Source organism: Nicotiana sylvestris, chromosome 7, assembly GCF_000393655.2.
Source record: "Nicotiana sylvestris chromosome 7, ASM39365v2, whole genome shotgun sequence".
NCBI classification, from domain to species: Eukaryota; Viridiplantae; Streptophyta; class Magnoliopsida; order Solanales; family Solanaceae; genus Nicotiana; species Nicotiana sylvestris.
Genome location: NC_091063.1, coordinates 40,777,435 through 40,794,341, shown reverse-complemented (window position 1 = coordinate 40,794,341; position 16,907 = coordinate 40,777,435). Strand labels below are relative to the sequence as shown.

Genomic DNA, 16,907 nt, shown 5'->3' with positions numbered 1-16,907 from the left:
AAATTCCTTTTACACCTAAATATGGAACCTAGACAGATGCACGAGTTCCTAGTTTCCGTAGGTAACTAAGAATCAATTTTAACTTATAAAAGAGAAAGAGAGAGAGCATGAAACAAAGGAAGAAATTTTTACATCTCGGTGAGATAAACTGACTGGTAGTTGGATTAAAGACCTACTAAATTCTCCCAAATTTACCTACCCAGTCCCTGTACGAAATTTTGGCAAAAGATGCACAATGAATACCTGTTGGAAAAGATGGATTTCAGTAAAAATTACAAGCAAACAGCAAACGGTTAGATTTCACTAAAAAATACAAGCAAATAGCAGACAGATTTCATTTAAAGTTACAAGCAAACAGCAGAATGTAACATCTTGTAAATCAAGCTGTACCGCAAACGGTGAAAAAATGATTCCTCGACATTGGCCACATGCATTAAGTGCTAGATTGCGCTGAATTATCAATGATCTATTAACACTTTTTTTAGGGAAAGATCACCAAGAAAATATTCCAGTTCATTGAAGGACTGATTAAGTATTTACAACAGCTCAATTGTTCAACTCTTAATTGCTTCTTTACAAGCCTCGGACCTCGCCAGAACATAGCATGAACTTATTTCCCCATGGAGAAACCTGAATGGCACCAAGGGGCAAAGTTGAATGTTTTGTAGCAACACTTGCTCCGCATGGCAATTTACAACGCAGCACCTTTACAATTTGATAGAAAATTTGCATTCGCTCATTACAAGCTGTTATGTATTATTATTATTATTAAAGAACCAAAAGCCAGGAAATGCCAGTGACCATTGACCAGTAATCTGCCCACAGGCACAGAGACAAATGACAATCCAATTATCAGACAGAGGTTGTCACACCTATTGAATCGAGAAAATAGAAAAAGGAAAGACCAAAATTTCAACTGATCAAAGTTCCCAGTTTGGACATTCTAAGAGAAATGAGAATTGGGACAATCTTACGCAGAGGAATATAAATAATACAAGGGACAATCCACCAAACATCTTACACAGCATTGTTATTGAAGTGTTTACACCTTAACCCAAGTCTTTCTGTCCACACAAAACAAACGAGGTGAGGATCCTCACCAGCTGCGGGCAAGTCAGGAAGTTGTCCAGAAAATGACACCGCAGTAATTGCCTGTAAGTTACTAACTCTTCTGCCTCCTGATGTTTATGCACTTGGTCAGTGAGACAAAAGGTTGCATCAATTGTAATACTGCAAGTTAGGTTTCAGGGTTTAAGAGAACATTCTAAGGAAGTTGTTCGCATATGCCATCGGCTTGACATCAGGATGTGGCTGCATATAATGCAAAGCGATGAAGATGCAAAGAATTAGTCCAGTCTTGGCTTAAACTGAGCCAACCCATGAAAGAATACAGAGACTTGAGGAAATTTCATATATTTCTAAAAGTGTTAGTATCGAGGAGTAAAAAGGACATTTCAAAGATAAAAGCCACTAACCACTGCTGAAAATGTCACAATGTTTGGCTTCATATCGGGAGCCTCAAACCGTATAAAAGCACCCTTGTTACCCATCTGCAACATGCAAAGCAGTTGTATTTGAGTATATTGATTAAATGATTTCCATCCACATCAAAGGAACTTCATGTAGGAAACAAAACTGCGAGTACTGAGAAGTAGCACGAGCAGAAATTACGACAAATTGCAGGATACTCGCTCTGATTGAAAGACAAATGTGTAGAAAACACTTCAAGCTATCAGATTATCCTGTCATATTTAATCACCACTTATGTCCCAGAGAGTAGCAGATAAAATGAATATATGTACTTAAAATTATATTATGAGCAATGCACAAAACTCACAATGCTTTGGTGTATCAAGAATGACCTCAAGGAACAGGATACCATGCCATTTACCAAATATGCTCACAATGGCATCCAACAAAGTTGCTGATAAAGACAATATCAAACAAATTCCAGATCCACCGAGAAACAGAAATGCCTCCAGAAGTTCTTATCTTAACAGACTAGAGTACATCCTTCTGGAGGCACATAACATGATTTGTTCTAATTTCATGTCTAGCAGCTTTGACTTGCCATGGCACAGTTACTTTTTTATGACATTTCCCCTAATGTTAATATCCTAAATGAAGCAATAAAGGCACTATCTCTTTGGGCTGTCCTCAGGCAAATCTTCAAGGCTAAACTTGACCGACAAATCGCATAACTACAAAACCTATACATGGAGGAAACCCAGTAGAGGTTGGATGAAATGTTACATTTCAACCTAAAGGCAGCTTTTAACCGGAAGGTGTTTCTTTACTAGCAAATTGTAATTTTATTGACCTTAAGTTGCATTGAGCTCAAACAAGTTCCTGAGAGGAGAAAACGTAGAGACAAATTACCTGGTCACAGTAATTTGGAGCAGAAAACACCGTGATGAGCTTGCCGTCATGCTCAATCTCATAACCTTCATCCTTCACTTCATGAGATCGGACCACTAAATCTGCAAGCATGCACACTTGTCAGCATCGAATATATGTGATAAAATCCATCAGGAGGACAGAAATAGAGTGAAATGTCGATTCTCTGCATGGTCAAACAACAGAATAGGGGAGAAAGGAAAAGATAAGTACCTAAATTATTTTCCTGCAAGAATCTTTTAGTTATATCCGCCCCGAAAGAAAGACCAACACCTCGTTTACTAGGTCCTCTACCAGGCTGAGGTTGTGGATCACTCCATAGCAATTCACACATTAACCCTGAAGGAGATCAAACAAAGCACCAGTTATTACCTAAAACAACTTGGTCATGTTACTATGTCTGACCAAGGTAAGAAAATATAAATAAACAGCTGTAACAAGTCAGCAATTTTTTTATTTTTTATGAGAAACAAGTCAGCAAATTGATACTAACTATCAAAAGAGTAAGTCAATATATTAACTAATAAAGATGACGCATAGCTGGAGAAAGCTCCATGTTGCTTGGCTGACAAATCATGAATCAAATAATAGTCGAGTCTGGACTGAGTCTCTCTTTTAGCATGTATCAGCAAAGTGGCGTGCAGGAACAATGTGTCAATGATGATAACTACCATGCAAATGAGAATGGCCAGTTTTTTATATTACAAACATGTTGGCATGCATAGTTTTTCCTAGCTGTTGTTTTGGAAAGTTTGTCAGATGATTAATGGAGCATCAAGGATCTCAGAACAGAGTAATTAGCAGTTTGCTAAAAGCAACAATAGAATATTGAAAGGATAAACAAAATACTTCTCTACTTGCATTAGAACTTACCCTCCTCAGGGGGCTCACAAAACCGATCGATTGCTCTAATATCAGAAAGTTTCACACCATCAACACTGAAAAGGCCTCCATGAACTACAAAGACTTTCCCATTTATGACATGAGCCAAAGGCAAGCAACAGAACACTTCTGCAAAGAGTTCCACAAAGGTTTCACTTAACTTGGATCTGACCTCGCCCTCAAACCCATATATCTTGTTCATGCTCTTGCTTTCATGATTTCCTCTCGCAAGGTATATAGCTGAAAATTTGAAGTTGTTAGCAAGATACAATTGGCCCATCTAAACAACTCTAAAACCAGCGATAAACTCACTGAATCAATGAAAAGACGAATTACTTTTTAGGTCATGCTAGCAGAGAACTGATAAAAAAAACATAGCTTTGATGTAAAAAAACAAAATCATAGCTTTGATCTTAGAGCTTAATGTATTGCAATGTCAGTATGCTCAAACAAAAGCATTAAGACACCACTTAGACCTACATGGAGCCCAAAATGGCACATTCACTTGTTAGATCTAATTGATGTACCAAAAAAAGAGAAAAATAGAAAATGAATAATAGAAAAAAGAAAAATGACTCGAAAAGATTATTAAGGTTAAGTACAAAAAAGAGGAGACTGGAACTTGTGTCCAGAAAACCTTTAAATGCCACCTGATACTAAATGGGAGTAAGAATATAAAAGAACCCGAGCTTACAGCATTGAAGAAGAATGAGGGCAAGTGGTCTACCTGATGGACACATGCACTTGAAGGCAAATAATGTCAATATGACCTCTAGAGAGAAAGACCCTCTATCAACAAAGTCACCATTGAACAGATACGGATTGTCTTCAGATGGAAGCCCATTGAGCTCGAAAATATTTAGAAGGTCATAAAACTGCAATGACAAAAGTTTAGAGCCATGTTGAGACTTATCACAAGGAATTAAAAGGAGTAAGTCATTCAGCCACCACAAAAATGGAAGACCCAGCAAAATATGTTCTTACTATATAAACAGCAAGGAGAGAATAAAGGACTAAATGTTATATCGTGCAGGCAGCAGCACATCTCCAAAGGCACAAACAAGTTCTCTTTAGGATCTGTTCCTTAATTGAATCAGAAAAAACTACTTTTTTTACCTAAATCTTACTGGCCACTTATTTGTTTGTCAAATATTTTTCCAGTTAGCTTGACAACCACACAAGCAAGCCGAATTTCATTCACAAGACCAGCAGCGGTGCCTGTAAAAGGGGTTCCCAAGCCTATGCTCAGGTTGAACAAATTAAACAAACGATGGCATTTCTGATAAAGGTAAGTAAGAAAAGCAAGGGAAAACGACAGGAGGAGGTTGAGGGTAAATCATGACGAAAAGATACACTTTATGTAGGGGTTTTTGGTACAAAAATTTGGTGAAGAGCTTAAAACGACCAAGGTTGGATGGTCTGGAAGTGGGTCAATACAAATGGTTGTTTACAGTTAAAGTAGAAAGGTTTCTTAAATTCCCTTCAAAAAGGGAAGCCGGCCATTTTACCGAATGCCAAGCAAAGAGTGGCTTTCAAAAGGATGGAGTAACCCACTGATCAGGGAGACAGTTCAGAGTTGGTGTTGGATAGAACCTGGATTAGACCTGTGGGCTTGCCAGCTCAGTTCTGTAGCCCAGGGATTCTGAGGGTTGTTGGACAGGCCAGAGTGTTAATCAAAGTTGACAAAGAGACAAGATTGAAATTTGGATAGAAGGTTCATGATACTGTGTGGAAACCTATACAGGCTCCTCGCCACCTTCTACCAAAATTAAAGTTCAAGAGCTTTTATTTTATACTGTTCCTTTCTGAGTGGAAAGAGAAGTGCATACTAAATATGAAGGTGACCCAGTCTGGTAAGAAGGTGAAGATGCTTCTCCTGAGTAGAGAGAAAAAACTGAGCCGGTGGGGCCACTGAGTATGTCATCAGGGAAATCCAAATTCGGATTTCAGTGAAAAAGGGAAAAAGGGATGTTTCGGCCGTGCAACAAGAAGTATAAGAGAAAGGGACTGCGCTTCACATATCGTAGATAGGCCTTACGTATTAAATCATATGAACGCTAGAATTTTAGCTCACGAAAGAGCTCTAATCTTTAATTAGGGAGGGGGGAGGGTAGACGGACAAATATGACAAAGGGAAAAAGCCCACGATCTCTAATAGGTTCCAGCGCCTTAAATTTGCTTACAGGTTGGAGCCACTCAGAGTCCATCTTTTCTGACAATAGGATTCCACCCTAAAGTTTCTCCAGAGAGATTGGTGAACCAAGCAGCAAAGTTTGAAAAAAACAACAGTTTCCTGTTTTAGCTATTCTTGCATGTAATAGTACTACTAGCAAGCAACCTGAAAGTTCTGGGGCTTTCTATAAATGCATGTTCCTTGGTCGATATCATTTGATGGCATAACAATGGTGTGCTAAAGGCCGAGGTAAAACTGGAAAAACAGAACAAAAAGGACAAGAAGTTGACAAAGATGACAGCAACAAGCTTTAAGAAGGATCCATCATTAGGATATTCATTACCTGACCATGTACATCACCACATACAGTGAAGTGTTTCCCTTCAGGAACAACGATATCCACGAGGGAGGGCAATGCTCGCAGCATGTCTCTTGTTTGCAGAACTACTTGGTAGGCATATCTACCAAATAAGAGCATATATTGAAAGATTGAGAAGCGTGTCAAAAATTAAAGAGAAGATTATGACCACATAAACGAAACATACCTTTTATGTAAATTCTTCTGGTTTTTGAAGTCATCCAGCATCTTCTTTACAAAATCTAATGTTACAACATCTCCCTCTATCCTTGCACCGGTATACTGAGGCTCCACTTCTACAATTTAAAACACCAAACCAACATGGTAAATCCATGTGCAGCAAAGGCAGCAGATTCTCATTCATTGAATTAGATGACAAATAGACAGTACTAAACTATTAATAAAGCTTAAGCCATTGACAAATTGCCAGTTCCCCAACACAGACTCGTCACCAGGAGGTCTAACTACGTCAAGACAAATTGTGGAGTGGAAAGGGTCTCACATAAAAAATGGAAAACCTGAAGACATTTTTAAGGGAAAATGATCACATGGCCTCTAAGAGTATCATAAGTAAAACAAAGTTGGCACATAAAAGCAAGGAAGAATCAGAAGGAAGAAGCATCAGAACATGCACACATCCTCAATGTCCAATTCTCCTAAACGAGTCTTTACTAACATGTCCAAAATGTAATGGACGAGGACCATCAAACTGGCAATTACTGCATACATAAAGCTAACGCAGTAAATGCATAAGGCAACAAATGAATGTCCTCAGCAAGGGGCAGTTTAGACTTCTAAGCATGAAGTTCAAAAGGAAACCTACATAGTAAAACATTGCTGTGTTACTTCACGCAGAGAGAAAATCTACATTCCCCACGAAATACAATAACAGATGTGATCCAAGCATTGAAATGTATCACGGTAATGACGGGGTGAAAACTGTTAGCTGTTCCAACTAAAGATATAGTAGTATCTTACTACCAAACTTTAATCTTTAATGGTTAGAAAGTAAGGGTGCTGCGGTACTCTAGGCAGTACGGTTAAACCAGTGATTGATAACCCACTTATAATCGGGTAACAAAGGTGAATAGTTAACATCATACCATATGGCCATAGGAGAAGGGTAAAAGAATCAAATAACTACTGTCAACACTGAATATAGGGGGAGGAAAATGTTTTTCGTTGGAATACCATGCTCCTGGCAATTGGATACATAGAACATAGCATCAATTAGACAGGAACAGCTTTTACTCAAAATGTAACATAATGCAATGCAACATAAATTAAACTATGAACATTTGGTTCAGTTTGCAGCTAGTCCTTTTTTAGCTATTCCTTTGATTAATTATGATGGAATTCCTTTTTGGAACTACCACTGACTTGGGTTATTTACTTGTTGACTTTTTTCTTAGAAAGGCTCAAACCTAATTCAAGTGTTCGACTCTTGGTATCATTGAAGCGAGCCCACCGAAATGTTAGCAAGACCATCAATAAGGCTGCCAAAGCTGCTGCTGCCACTGCTGTGACTGCTGTGGCTGCCTTAGTCCCCATATATACCACAAGTACTGCCATTAGTGCTGCTGCCGCTGATACAGCAGTTACTTTGGTGGAAACATATGATGAGCCAGGGCCAGACCCTATAAGGATGAAATAGGTAAAATCGTACTATTAACATTTACTTTTATAAGAACGAAAACTATATGGACTAACATGAAAGGTTGAAAGTTGACTAAGCTTGAAGATCCCTTTTTTCTTTTTGAGAAGGTTACTAAGTTCAAAGATCTTTATCTTGTCCTGTTATTTGAAATGAAGGTTTATTGTTGAATCATCTAAAGGGGCAGGCCCATGTCAATTCAAATGGTCATTTAACTAAAAAAACTATATTAGTAGCTAAAATTTGATTTAGAAGGTTCTACATTTCCTAAATGGGTTAGGAGAAGTGAGCAATGGCTCAATTAGAGTTAATTAGTCGGAAATGCATCCTTAACAACATGATGTTATGTTCTTACAGAAAGTAATGAAACAACATATCATCACCTGTAACGAAACAAGGATGTATAAAAGATCAAAAGATTTATCTTTATTTTGTCATGGTAACTTCAAATGGAGCATCTGAAAGAGGCGGTAAGAGATAATTCAACATTTCCTACCATCCATCATCAGCAAAATGATGTCTGTGCAGAAACACCAACCTCTTCGACAAAAAACAATCTAACCTATACCCTATAGACTGAGAAGTGAAAACAAATGGAGAAACTAAACTACTGATGCATCAGGATACACAAAGATGCACAAACTCCTTCTAACCCCCACTGATAAATAGAACTCATGACAGTAAATTCACCATTTTAAGGATATAGATCAAATGTGTATGGCAACAAGAAGCAGTAGAAATTAAAAAAGGAGAGGGAAAGAAGCCTTTTTCCATTATAGTAACCATGTTCCATGCACCTTGCGAAGTGTAATGACATGTAAGAAATTTACCCAACAAATATAATCATAAATGAAAGAAAGAAAACTTCACGAAAAATACATGCTAGGAAGAAATTTACACCGAGACCAGTTTGGAAGAAAGATCAGCTTGGAGCTATCATACCTACGGTGTGATAATCAATAGAATCAGCTACTGAACATCTCTGAGATTCTGGGACAGAAATAGCTTCTTCAAATTTTAGCTTCATGACAGCCTTTTCACATTCCTTCAATTTCTTGGTAGCATCTGGGTCGTTTGGACATAACTTCTTGACCTGAGTGAGACAATAAAGAAACAGGTCCCATAAATTGCAGATAGGTAAAACCTTCCAATATGCTCTGCCTAGAGAAAATACGGGCATCTTCTGCACAAAACTATAAGACAGACTTCAAAGAGACATGCAGACAACATATTCAGAGCACATAAAATGTAGAGACACCCAAGAACTCCACTTAGGAGACACGACCATATAGTTAAGTTCTCCAAAATATTTGTCAACTTTTGTGACCCATAATTAAGAATAAAACACTTTTAATAGTCTGAGACAAAAAATAATAAATCGATACCTTTTATCATAGGAAATCAGCAGTCTAAAAAGATTACTTGATATCTCTTCCAGTGTCCAAACACTAAAATTGTGTATGTATGTGTGTTTATGTATATATATATATATATATATATATATATAAAGTACCGTTTTGGACTAATGTTTTCATATGTATCAGAGAGAGGAATCTTTATATGTGGTGACTAAGCTAAGACTAAAATGCAGTGTTGTGATACACGGCGAATAACCCAGCTAACAGTTCCTCCCGTTCGCCGCCACATGCAATAAAACAAACTGGATATTTTTACATGGGCTAGAATCACTCATAAGAGAAGGTTTGATATACATGTGAATTCGGCCTTTTTCCGCCATTGCACAAACCATCAAAAGAACAAGTTGCCAAGACAATCCAAATGCCAAAAACACCTAAGGAACAAACTGAGTTTAGAGCTCTATTGTGCACGGGTAAGTTGATGATGTCAAAAAGGGGGAAAAGGCACACCCCTAAAGTAAATTTGAGTCAAAGCACTTAAGCTGCCAGTCAAAAATTAAACATTGCAGCTGTGAGTTACTTCTACACCTATTCTCAGGCTCACCCAGACTACTAAGAAATACATCAAATAACATCATGGTGCATTCCCTTTTTTTTCCCCTTTTTACGGATGATTAGCCAAATTGATAAAAAATGCAATATCAGTATGTATCTTGCATGTGGTGCTATTATCCTGACTCCTGAGTAAAATATCAGCTTTGGAATTCACCTTAGCCGTTATTTGCAGTATGATTTCTTTCTTATATCATTATCTATAATACTCTTCTCTAATTTTTGCCTTCTAATTCCCACTTTAGCTGATCTTGTAGTTAGAGAAGCAGCATTGCTCAATACTTCTCCATTTAACCAACTACCTTCTTGCCGGTAAATGAATATCTCATAACTATGTACCAAAAAGACAAGCCAGAAGGCACAAACTTACTGTTGATGACATTAAACAAATTGCAATTTAGTACAAACTCTGACGGTCTGACCTATTTTATTCTTCACCAACATGTCATTGCACTTGAATTTGATGTCAAATGTTGTTAGTCTTAGTATTTCTGGATAACTTATTTAGTACATCTGGAAGTTGCTAGAGCATAGAATTGGCAAGAAACCTAAAAAGGTCACAAATGACATAGTGCCCCCACAATTTCACTGGGAAGGCATCATTTTCTCTTCTAATGCATTCGCTATTTAAACATGCAATGTTTTTCTCGACGCATTCCTCTTTGCCCAATTAAAGCTTTAAAAAAAATAAAAATTTGATAATACACAAGCAATTTGCAGCTGATATGACTGAAGAATTACAAAAAATAATACTCCACCAACCTGTTGAAAATCCTTGAGCGCATCTTTGAACTTCCCCATTGCCAAATATGCAGCCCCTCGCCTATAATAACCCTGCAACCCCAATCAAAACCCCTCAGGGATTATTTTGAGAATAATAACAAGGAAAGCATAATTCTTTTTCCTTATTTTCACAATTTGGAACTTAACCTTTGAATATTTAGGGTCAGTTTCAATAGCCCTAGTTGCATCCTGTATTGCGCTGCCATATTCCTCCAATTTGGTATGAGCAAACGCACGATTAGCCCAGTACACCGCATTCTCACTGTTCAACTTAATCGCTTGTGTGTACAAATCAATAGCTTGCGAATACTTGTGCCCTAAAAACTCATTCAAAATCAAAAATAGACTTTTTATTTCGGATTATGCATAAATGGCCACACAGTGAATAAAGGAGGTTCAAATTTGTGTTATTTTTACCTTTGAATGCTTCATTTGCGAGTTGCTTGAATTCTTCAGCTCTACGGGTGTTTGAGTTCTCTGTTTCCATTACGGGCATAATAATGGGAGTACGGAGGCTAGTGTTTGTTATGTGCAATCACAATACAGGAACTTTCATGAATATGTGTGTGGGGGGGGGGGGGGGGGGGGTTTGTCAAAGAAGACTGAAAGACTTTGCTCAGTGCTTTCTAGCCCTAGTTTATAGTTCCGGCTCCTACTCATTGTTATTTTCTATTTAATATTTTATTTTTAAATATGATAGTCCATTTTGGAGTTGTAAATGGTAAAAATATATATATGGGGTTCGAGTAGATTTATTTGTATTGATTTATCATTCACCATAGAAATAATGGATAACTTTGCCAATAAATGTTTGAATAAATTGAAAAAATTCTCAGTTGTATGAATATATTTTTTTTTATTTGTATTCTTCGTATCTTGAATCATTTTTATTATTTTTGTTAATAGTATCTAATGAATTAGATGACATATTGTTTCACAAGATCTATTTTGGTAATTGTGTGAAGGTTTGAGATGCACCATATTAAAAGAATTTAATGATTTTTAAAGAAGTGTTATATGGTTAAAGTATCACATAATTTGTCAAATAATAATCATTCAATGTACTAGTAAAAATAATTTACTTTTAACCAAATAATCGAACAATTATATGTATTTGTACACCTTATGTATTCATAAATTTCACGCAGTTTCACAAGGGGAAAGAACTATTACTCCTGTAATATGTGTGAATTGTGATGTATTTCTTATTTTAAGAGTAAAATCCACTTTCCCCCTTAACCTTTAAGGGTTGGAAACAATACCTCTCACGTGTTGAATGGGAAAGAGAACCCCTTTTACGTAATTTTTTTTTTGTGAGAGAATGTTTTTTAAAATAAAGATTTTTTTCTCTCTATATCCTTTCAAAGGTGAAGTATCATATTTTTCATCCAAACCAATACTTGAATTTCGTCTTTCTTGCTTGTAAAATTTAAGATATTTTTCTATTATATTGAAGTTATATTAAGGTTATTGTTAAAATTGTTGCAATAAAGGAAAAAAATTGCATACGAAATTCATCGCACATTCACCATGGATGCTTTAGCATTTCATGAAGGAAAAAAGATACATTGAAAGAGTCAGTTCTTTGTATACTAAAGCAATTATTAAATTTTACTTATTTTGAAAGTATCTTTATTGAACAAAAATTATAGTTGATAATGTCATATTTAAAAATATATTATGGAGCGCTTTTTACATTACATCATATTTTATAGTATGTAGGAAGAAGGCCAACGTGGAACTCCATAAATTATATAGATCTTAATTGTTTGTAGCTTTTGGCTATAATAAAAGAACTTGGTTAGTCTAAAATTTATCTATTCAAAAAAGAAAAGATTTGTATTAAAAAAATTATTTCACCGAAAAGCTATTGCACAGGGTGTTCCCTTTCCCCTTCAAAATGTGAGGGGTATTGTTTCCCAACCTTTAATAGTTAAGGGGGTAAAGTGAATTTGACTCTATTTTTAATCGATGGTAATTGACATTTTAACGAGAATTGAATTCTCCACTAAAGTTGGAGTATATGGACTTGTCTTACACCAAGTTGGGAAAAAAACAACCAATCTTATGACCAATGATAAAAAAGGAAAAGGCCAACATAATAATTCGACTAGTGTACATATTTGGTATATACTTACGCCAAGTTGGGGAAAAAACAACCAATCTTATGACCAATGATAAATAAGGAAAAGGCCAACATAATAATTAGACGAGTACACATATTTGGTATATACTTACGCCAAGTTGGGGAAAAAACAACCAATCTTATGACCAATGATAAATAAGGAAAAGGCCAACATAATAATTCGACCAGTGTACATATTTAATATATATATGTTTGCTATGAAATACTTTGATGATCATCTTGTTTTGATGTTTGAAAACCTTCTGTGAGGATGTGGGAGAGATGTCCCCTTGAAGAGGGAGTGGGAATTCATATGTTACGTCACAAGAATGCAAGATATGGAGTAGTAAAAAAACCTTTTCCAACTTTCGAATTGTCAAAACAAACTGTGTGAGATTTGAAGCCTCATGTCCGTTTATATATAAAAATATATCTTCGATGTTGTCATTTCAAAATGATAGAAGGGTTTTGCCTTTTGAAGCACCAGTCACATAGGAAGGGTTTTGCCTTTTGAAGCACCAGTCACATAGGGCGATCGGGCCACGCCAGTCAATTTATAATCCTCCACTAGTTGGATTAATTGATTGTAAGGAGTTCTAAAATACGTATACATATTGTATACACCTAATTACCCTATTTCCTTTGTGGGGAAAAAAGAAAATTAAGGAATCCGCTAATACCGTTATCACTCCTATAACCGAAATCAAATGCATTGTGTAAGGTACTAACTCTAAAAAGAGGAAATAGCCGAGCTACAAAAAAAATCCCGCCGCTACCTATTTTAGTCCACTATAATAAATTTCTATCTTCTCACTATAGTTAGTAATGATAAACTTAGTTTTATGTGGTTATGCGGCAATTGCATGTCCACCTATCTTCAGTTGCAGTTCTCTAATTAAAACACAGAGAAATGTCAACCATGGAAAAAAGTCCAGTCAGGACTTCAGGTACGCTTTGCCTATCTGCTGTAGGTCCAGAAATGGCGTTACCTTGAAGTGAAGCAACAGTTGTACTTCTGTTTTCCTTTTGGATAGGGGCATAGCGGCCGTCAAAGCAAGAGATGCCCCTGTCCAAAAGGAAAACAGAAGTACAACTGTTGCTTCACTTCACATTCTTCAACTGATACATAAATACTCAAAATATAACAAAAGAAACATTACTCAAAATATAACAAAAGAAACATTCTCATATCATCCACGTTCTACTATTATCATAAAATACTTTTATGTTCAACCAAACACCGGAAAATATTCTAATAATTAGTTCTAAAGCATAAATTTGCACGAAATGATATACATTATACCGAACACATTATCCAACCTGGTTTGAGCTTTCGAAAGTTTATATTGGAGCTGAGTGCTTAGAGAAACCATCTAAAACAAGTATAGTTAGGCCATATAAAGCAATTGCGCGCATTCAGCTAGTGGTACCTGAGCAAGCCCTGGCGAGGAAGCTTGGCAACGAAACATGTTAGACCACTAAATTTAATTACCTAGTTGTTGTAGCTGAAGGAAAAATATGAAAACACAGTTCGCAGGATTAATGTATTTGTTTCACTAGCCAAACAGTGTAGTCACATGTCAATAAACACGGATTACACTAAAAAGTTAACAGTAGCTAAGTCTCAACCAGAGTACAGTAGGTTGTCATGGATCAGGATCCCCTCCTAGCTGAATCAGTGATCCATTGATAATTATCAGGATATACAGAGATATGAGAATACAGGTAGGAGGACCATGAGCTCCGCCTCCGTAGTCTCAGTAAATAATGGATATAGCCATTTTACAATAAACTGTCTTTACATAGTTGTGGCACTTCATATGTTCTTAGGATTCAAGTGACTAAATCAAAATCATGGATGTTGCATCTTATGAAGTTTAAGGTTCTCGTAGGTAGAAGATCCTCACATTTTCTGTAAATATAAAGTGCTCATGTTTGCCAACGAATTTACTTACCTAGAAGCAATGATGAAACTCAAGGCCCTGTTTGCATGATCAAATATTGTATCTTTATTATGTCTTCCCGGATTGCCATGGTGCTAGATATTCCTTCTCGCTTGCTTTCATAATGAAGAATGGTCAGTTTGCACTTTGAAATCCGATAAATATCTCCCAATACACATAGCTGTTACCAAGGGGACAGAGTAGGCTATGGTCATATTTCCTCCTGTATCTCTCAAGACCTCTATCGCTCACACCTATTGGTAGTGGAAATAAGCAGCATCAATACAATCTGCACATGGACGACACTCTATAGTGTGTATCCTCCCATTGCCTTGAACTTTTTCAGCCCAAAACTTGTCAGCAACCAACTCTACCATAATGAAACAGGAATAACAGGAAAGATAAAACTAATCCATTTAATAGAGTATAAGAAGATCATCGAAGGGTAACCTTAGTGTAATCCATATTTTCCAGATCATCGAAGGGTCTTTTCCGACTTCTACTACCAAAGCTCAAGGGTTTACATCAAATACTTCCAAATTTAATTCTCATCAGATACAGCATCTTCTTTTAGTTCATCTTTCTCACCAGACAGCCTTTGATAGAACTGCAAAACCTTGGGGTGCGCCTTGATCTTTGACGGGTTGAAATTGACTAGATGAAGGCCATCCAAGCTTTTAACGCGCGAAAGAGCAACATATACCATCCCAAAGCCAAAAACCCGGTAGAGATCTGTATGGAGGTTGTTTAGAGTCATTCCTTGACATTTATGAATGCTTAGAGCCCAAGCCAGTATTAGGGGAATTTGCTTTCGCATGGCAACAGCTTCATCTCCATCCATTACATACCATTTTTCTAGACCAATCATCAATTCTTGCCCAGAATCAAATTTAACAACAGGTAGCAGGTTGCCATTTATGCAAATGTCAGAAATTTCATGGTCATACAATTTATGGGAATCTGGAACAACAGCAAAATCTAAGATTGTACCAGTGGCACCATTCACAAGTCCACCAATAACATCAATGTTCTTTGTCAAAAGCACCCTAGCTCCTACACATAATTTGAGCAACTCAGGTGCAATTCCATTCTTAAGTTGCTTCTTCCAAGGATCCTTACCACTGTCAAGAGCTTGATAATGAAATAGCACCTCGTCTAAACGGTCGAGTCGATCGGCATTCACTCTGCTGACATCCTCAATTCTTGGGTAAAGCTGAACAGCTGAAGCATCTGGCTCAACCTCTGAGCAGCATTGATCCAAGAGCTGCAAATCCTCAGAATCATACTTCCCTTTCCTAATCCCCTGCAGCAGTTTTATCAGTTGTGCATCTGATTGCCTAAAGATAGTTTTAAGCTCAATTTGCATGTCAAAACTAGCATTCCAACACTCAGCTTCAAAAGCAAATTCCTTGTTTTGTCCCTTCTTATTGATAACTGGTGGAAGCTGAAAGAAGTCTCCACTCACAACTAGTTGTATCCCACCCCAAATCTTGTCCTCACACCCAAGTTCATCACTTCTAATGCTCCTTGCAATGAACTCAAGATTATCAAAAACCTCACCACTAATCATGCTAATTTCATCAATAACCAAGGCCCTAACTTTATTCCATCTTCGATACGCTCTCTTATCCAATGTAACCCTAGAGAGCAAATCCACATCACTAGCATCACCAAGTCCAATTCCAGCAAAAGAATGAAGTGTTTGTCCATTGATGGAACAAGCAGCAACCCCAGTTGAGGCTGTCACGAAAACCCGAGATTTCCCATGAATCTTCCTAAGTTTAGTGATGATATCCTGAAGTAAATAGGTTTTTCCAGTGCCTGCAGACCCAGTAATGAAAACAGAATTCCCATTTGAAATGGCTTCCAAGATTTGATTTTGTTGGTCAGTTAACTTTACTCTAGGCTTTTTAGGGCTTGTGAGTTTTACCTTGCTTTTTGCAGTAGCTTGAGACCAACATGTAGCTTTGGAGCTCAAGAACCTGTAGGCTGTTTTAGCTGTGTACAATGACAACTTCATGTTTGCTAACTTCCCCCCTCACCCCTTATTCAGTTAACTCATAAAAATGAATTCTTCGGTAATAACAAATTTCATCACACAAAATGGTATTTTGACTGTAAAGAACGGAAAAATGGACAAAAATTTAAACTTTGTTCATTAGAAAGAGGGTTAGGGCGTTAGTTCTCTGCTGGGGAACAAAATATTTCTCTATATAACAGTAAACAGCATTTAGAATCTTGGGTATCAGATATTATAGGAAATTTAAGGAAAAAATAAAAATAAAAAGAACTCAAACGTTCAATGTTAAAGGGTTTGTTTACCGAACTGAATGAGGCTTCATCCTGCTTCATTTCCAGTTGAAACAGAAAAGAGAAGTTAAGTTCGTACTGATGTAAGACGATATCATGGGCTAGTCTAATTTGGGCTCACTAGAAGAGGTAAACGGGCTTATTTCTTAATATGGGCCTCAAATCTCAATTAAGCTCATAATGGACAAGTGGACTCCCAGTATAATTTGGTAGAAATGACACTGGGTAGCCACTTTATAGGACTGCTATTTAGGAATTAGCCAGTGCATCTTAAATTTTAGTTTTTCAGTTCAGTTTTCCATGATAAAACTG

The 16,907-nt window shown here is 36.8% G+C and overlaps 2 protein-coding genes across 3 annotated transcripts; both read right to left on the bottom strand.

Moving 5' to 3' along the window:
• Positions 1–889: 889 nt before the first annotated feature.
• Positions 890–10,826, bottom strand: LOC104217614 (serine/threonine-protein phosphatase 5). Of its 2 annotated transcripts, XM_009767908.2 has the most exons (13): positions 10,635–10,826; positions 10,365–10,534; positions 10,197–10,268; positions 8,407–8,557; positions 7,235–7,447; positions 5,998–6,106; positions 5,796–5,913; positions 4,007–4,154; positions 3,271–3,519; positions 2,611–2,736; positions 2,380–2,480; positions 1,476–1,550; positions 890–1,311 (listed from the first exon to the last, which is right to left on the bottom strand). In XM_009767908.2, exons 1-13 carry the CDS (start codon positions 10,711–10,713, stop codon positions 1,252–1,254), a joined length of 1,671 nt encoding a protein of 556 aa, XP_009766210.1. In that variant the 5' UTR covers positions 10,714–10,826; the 3' UTR covers positions 890–1,251. The 2 variants fall into 2 exon arrangements, with proteins under 2 accessions (XP_009766210.1, XP_009766211.1); XM_009767909.2 differs by lacking the exon at positions 7,235–7,447.
• A 4,000-nt stretch (positions 10,827–14,826) lies between these two features.
• LOC104217613 (uncharacterized) lies at positions 14,827–16,305 on the bottom strand. The gene has a single exon (XM_009767907.2). The coding sequence runs from the start codon at positions 16,303–16,305 to the stop codon at positions 14,827–14,829; it is 1,479 nt and encodes a 492-aa protein (XP_009766209.1).
• Positions 16,306–16,907: the final 602 nt, after the last annotated feature.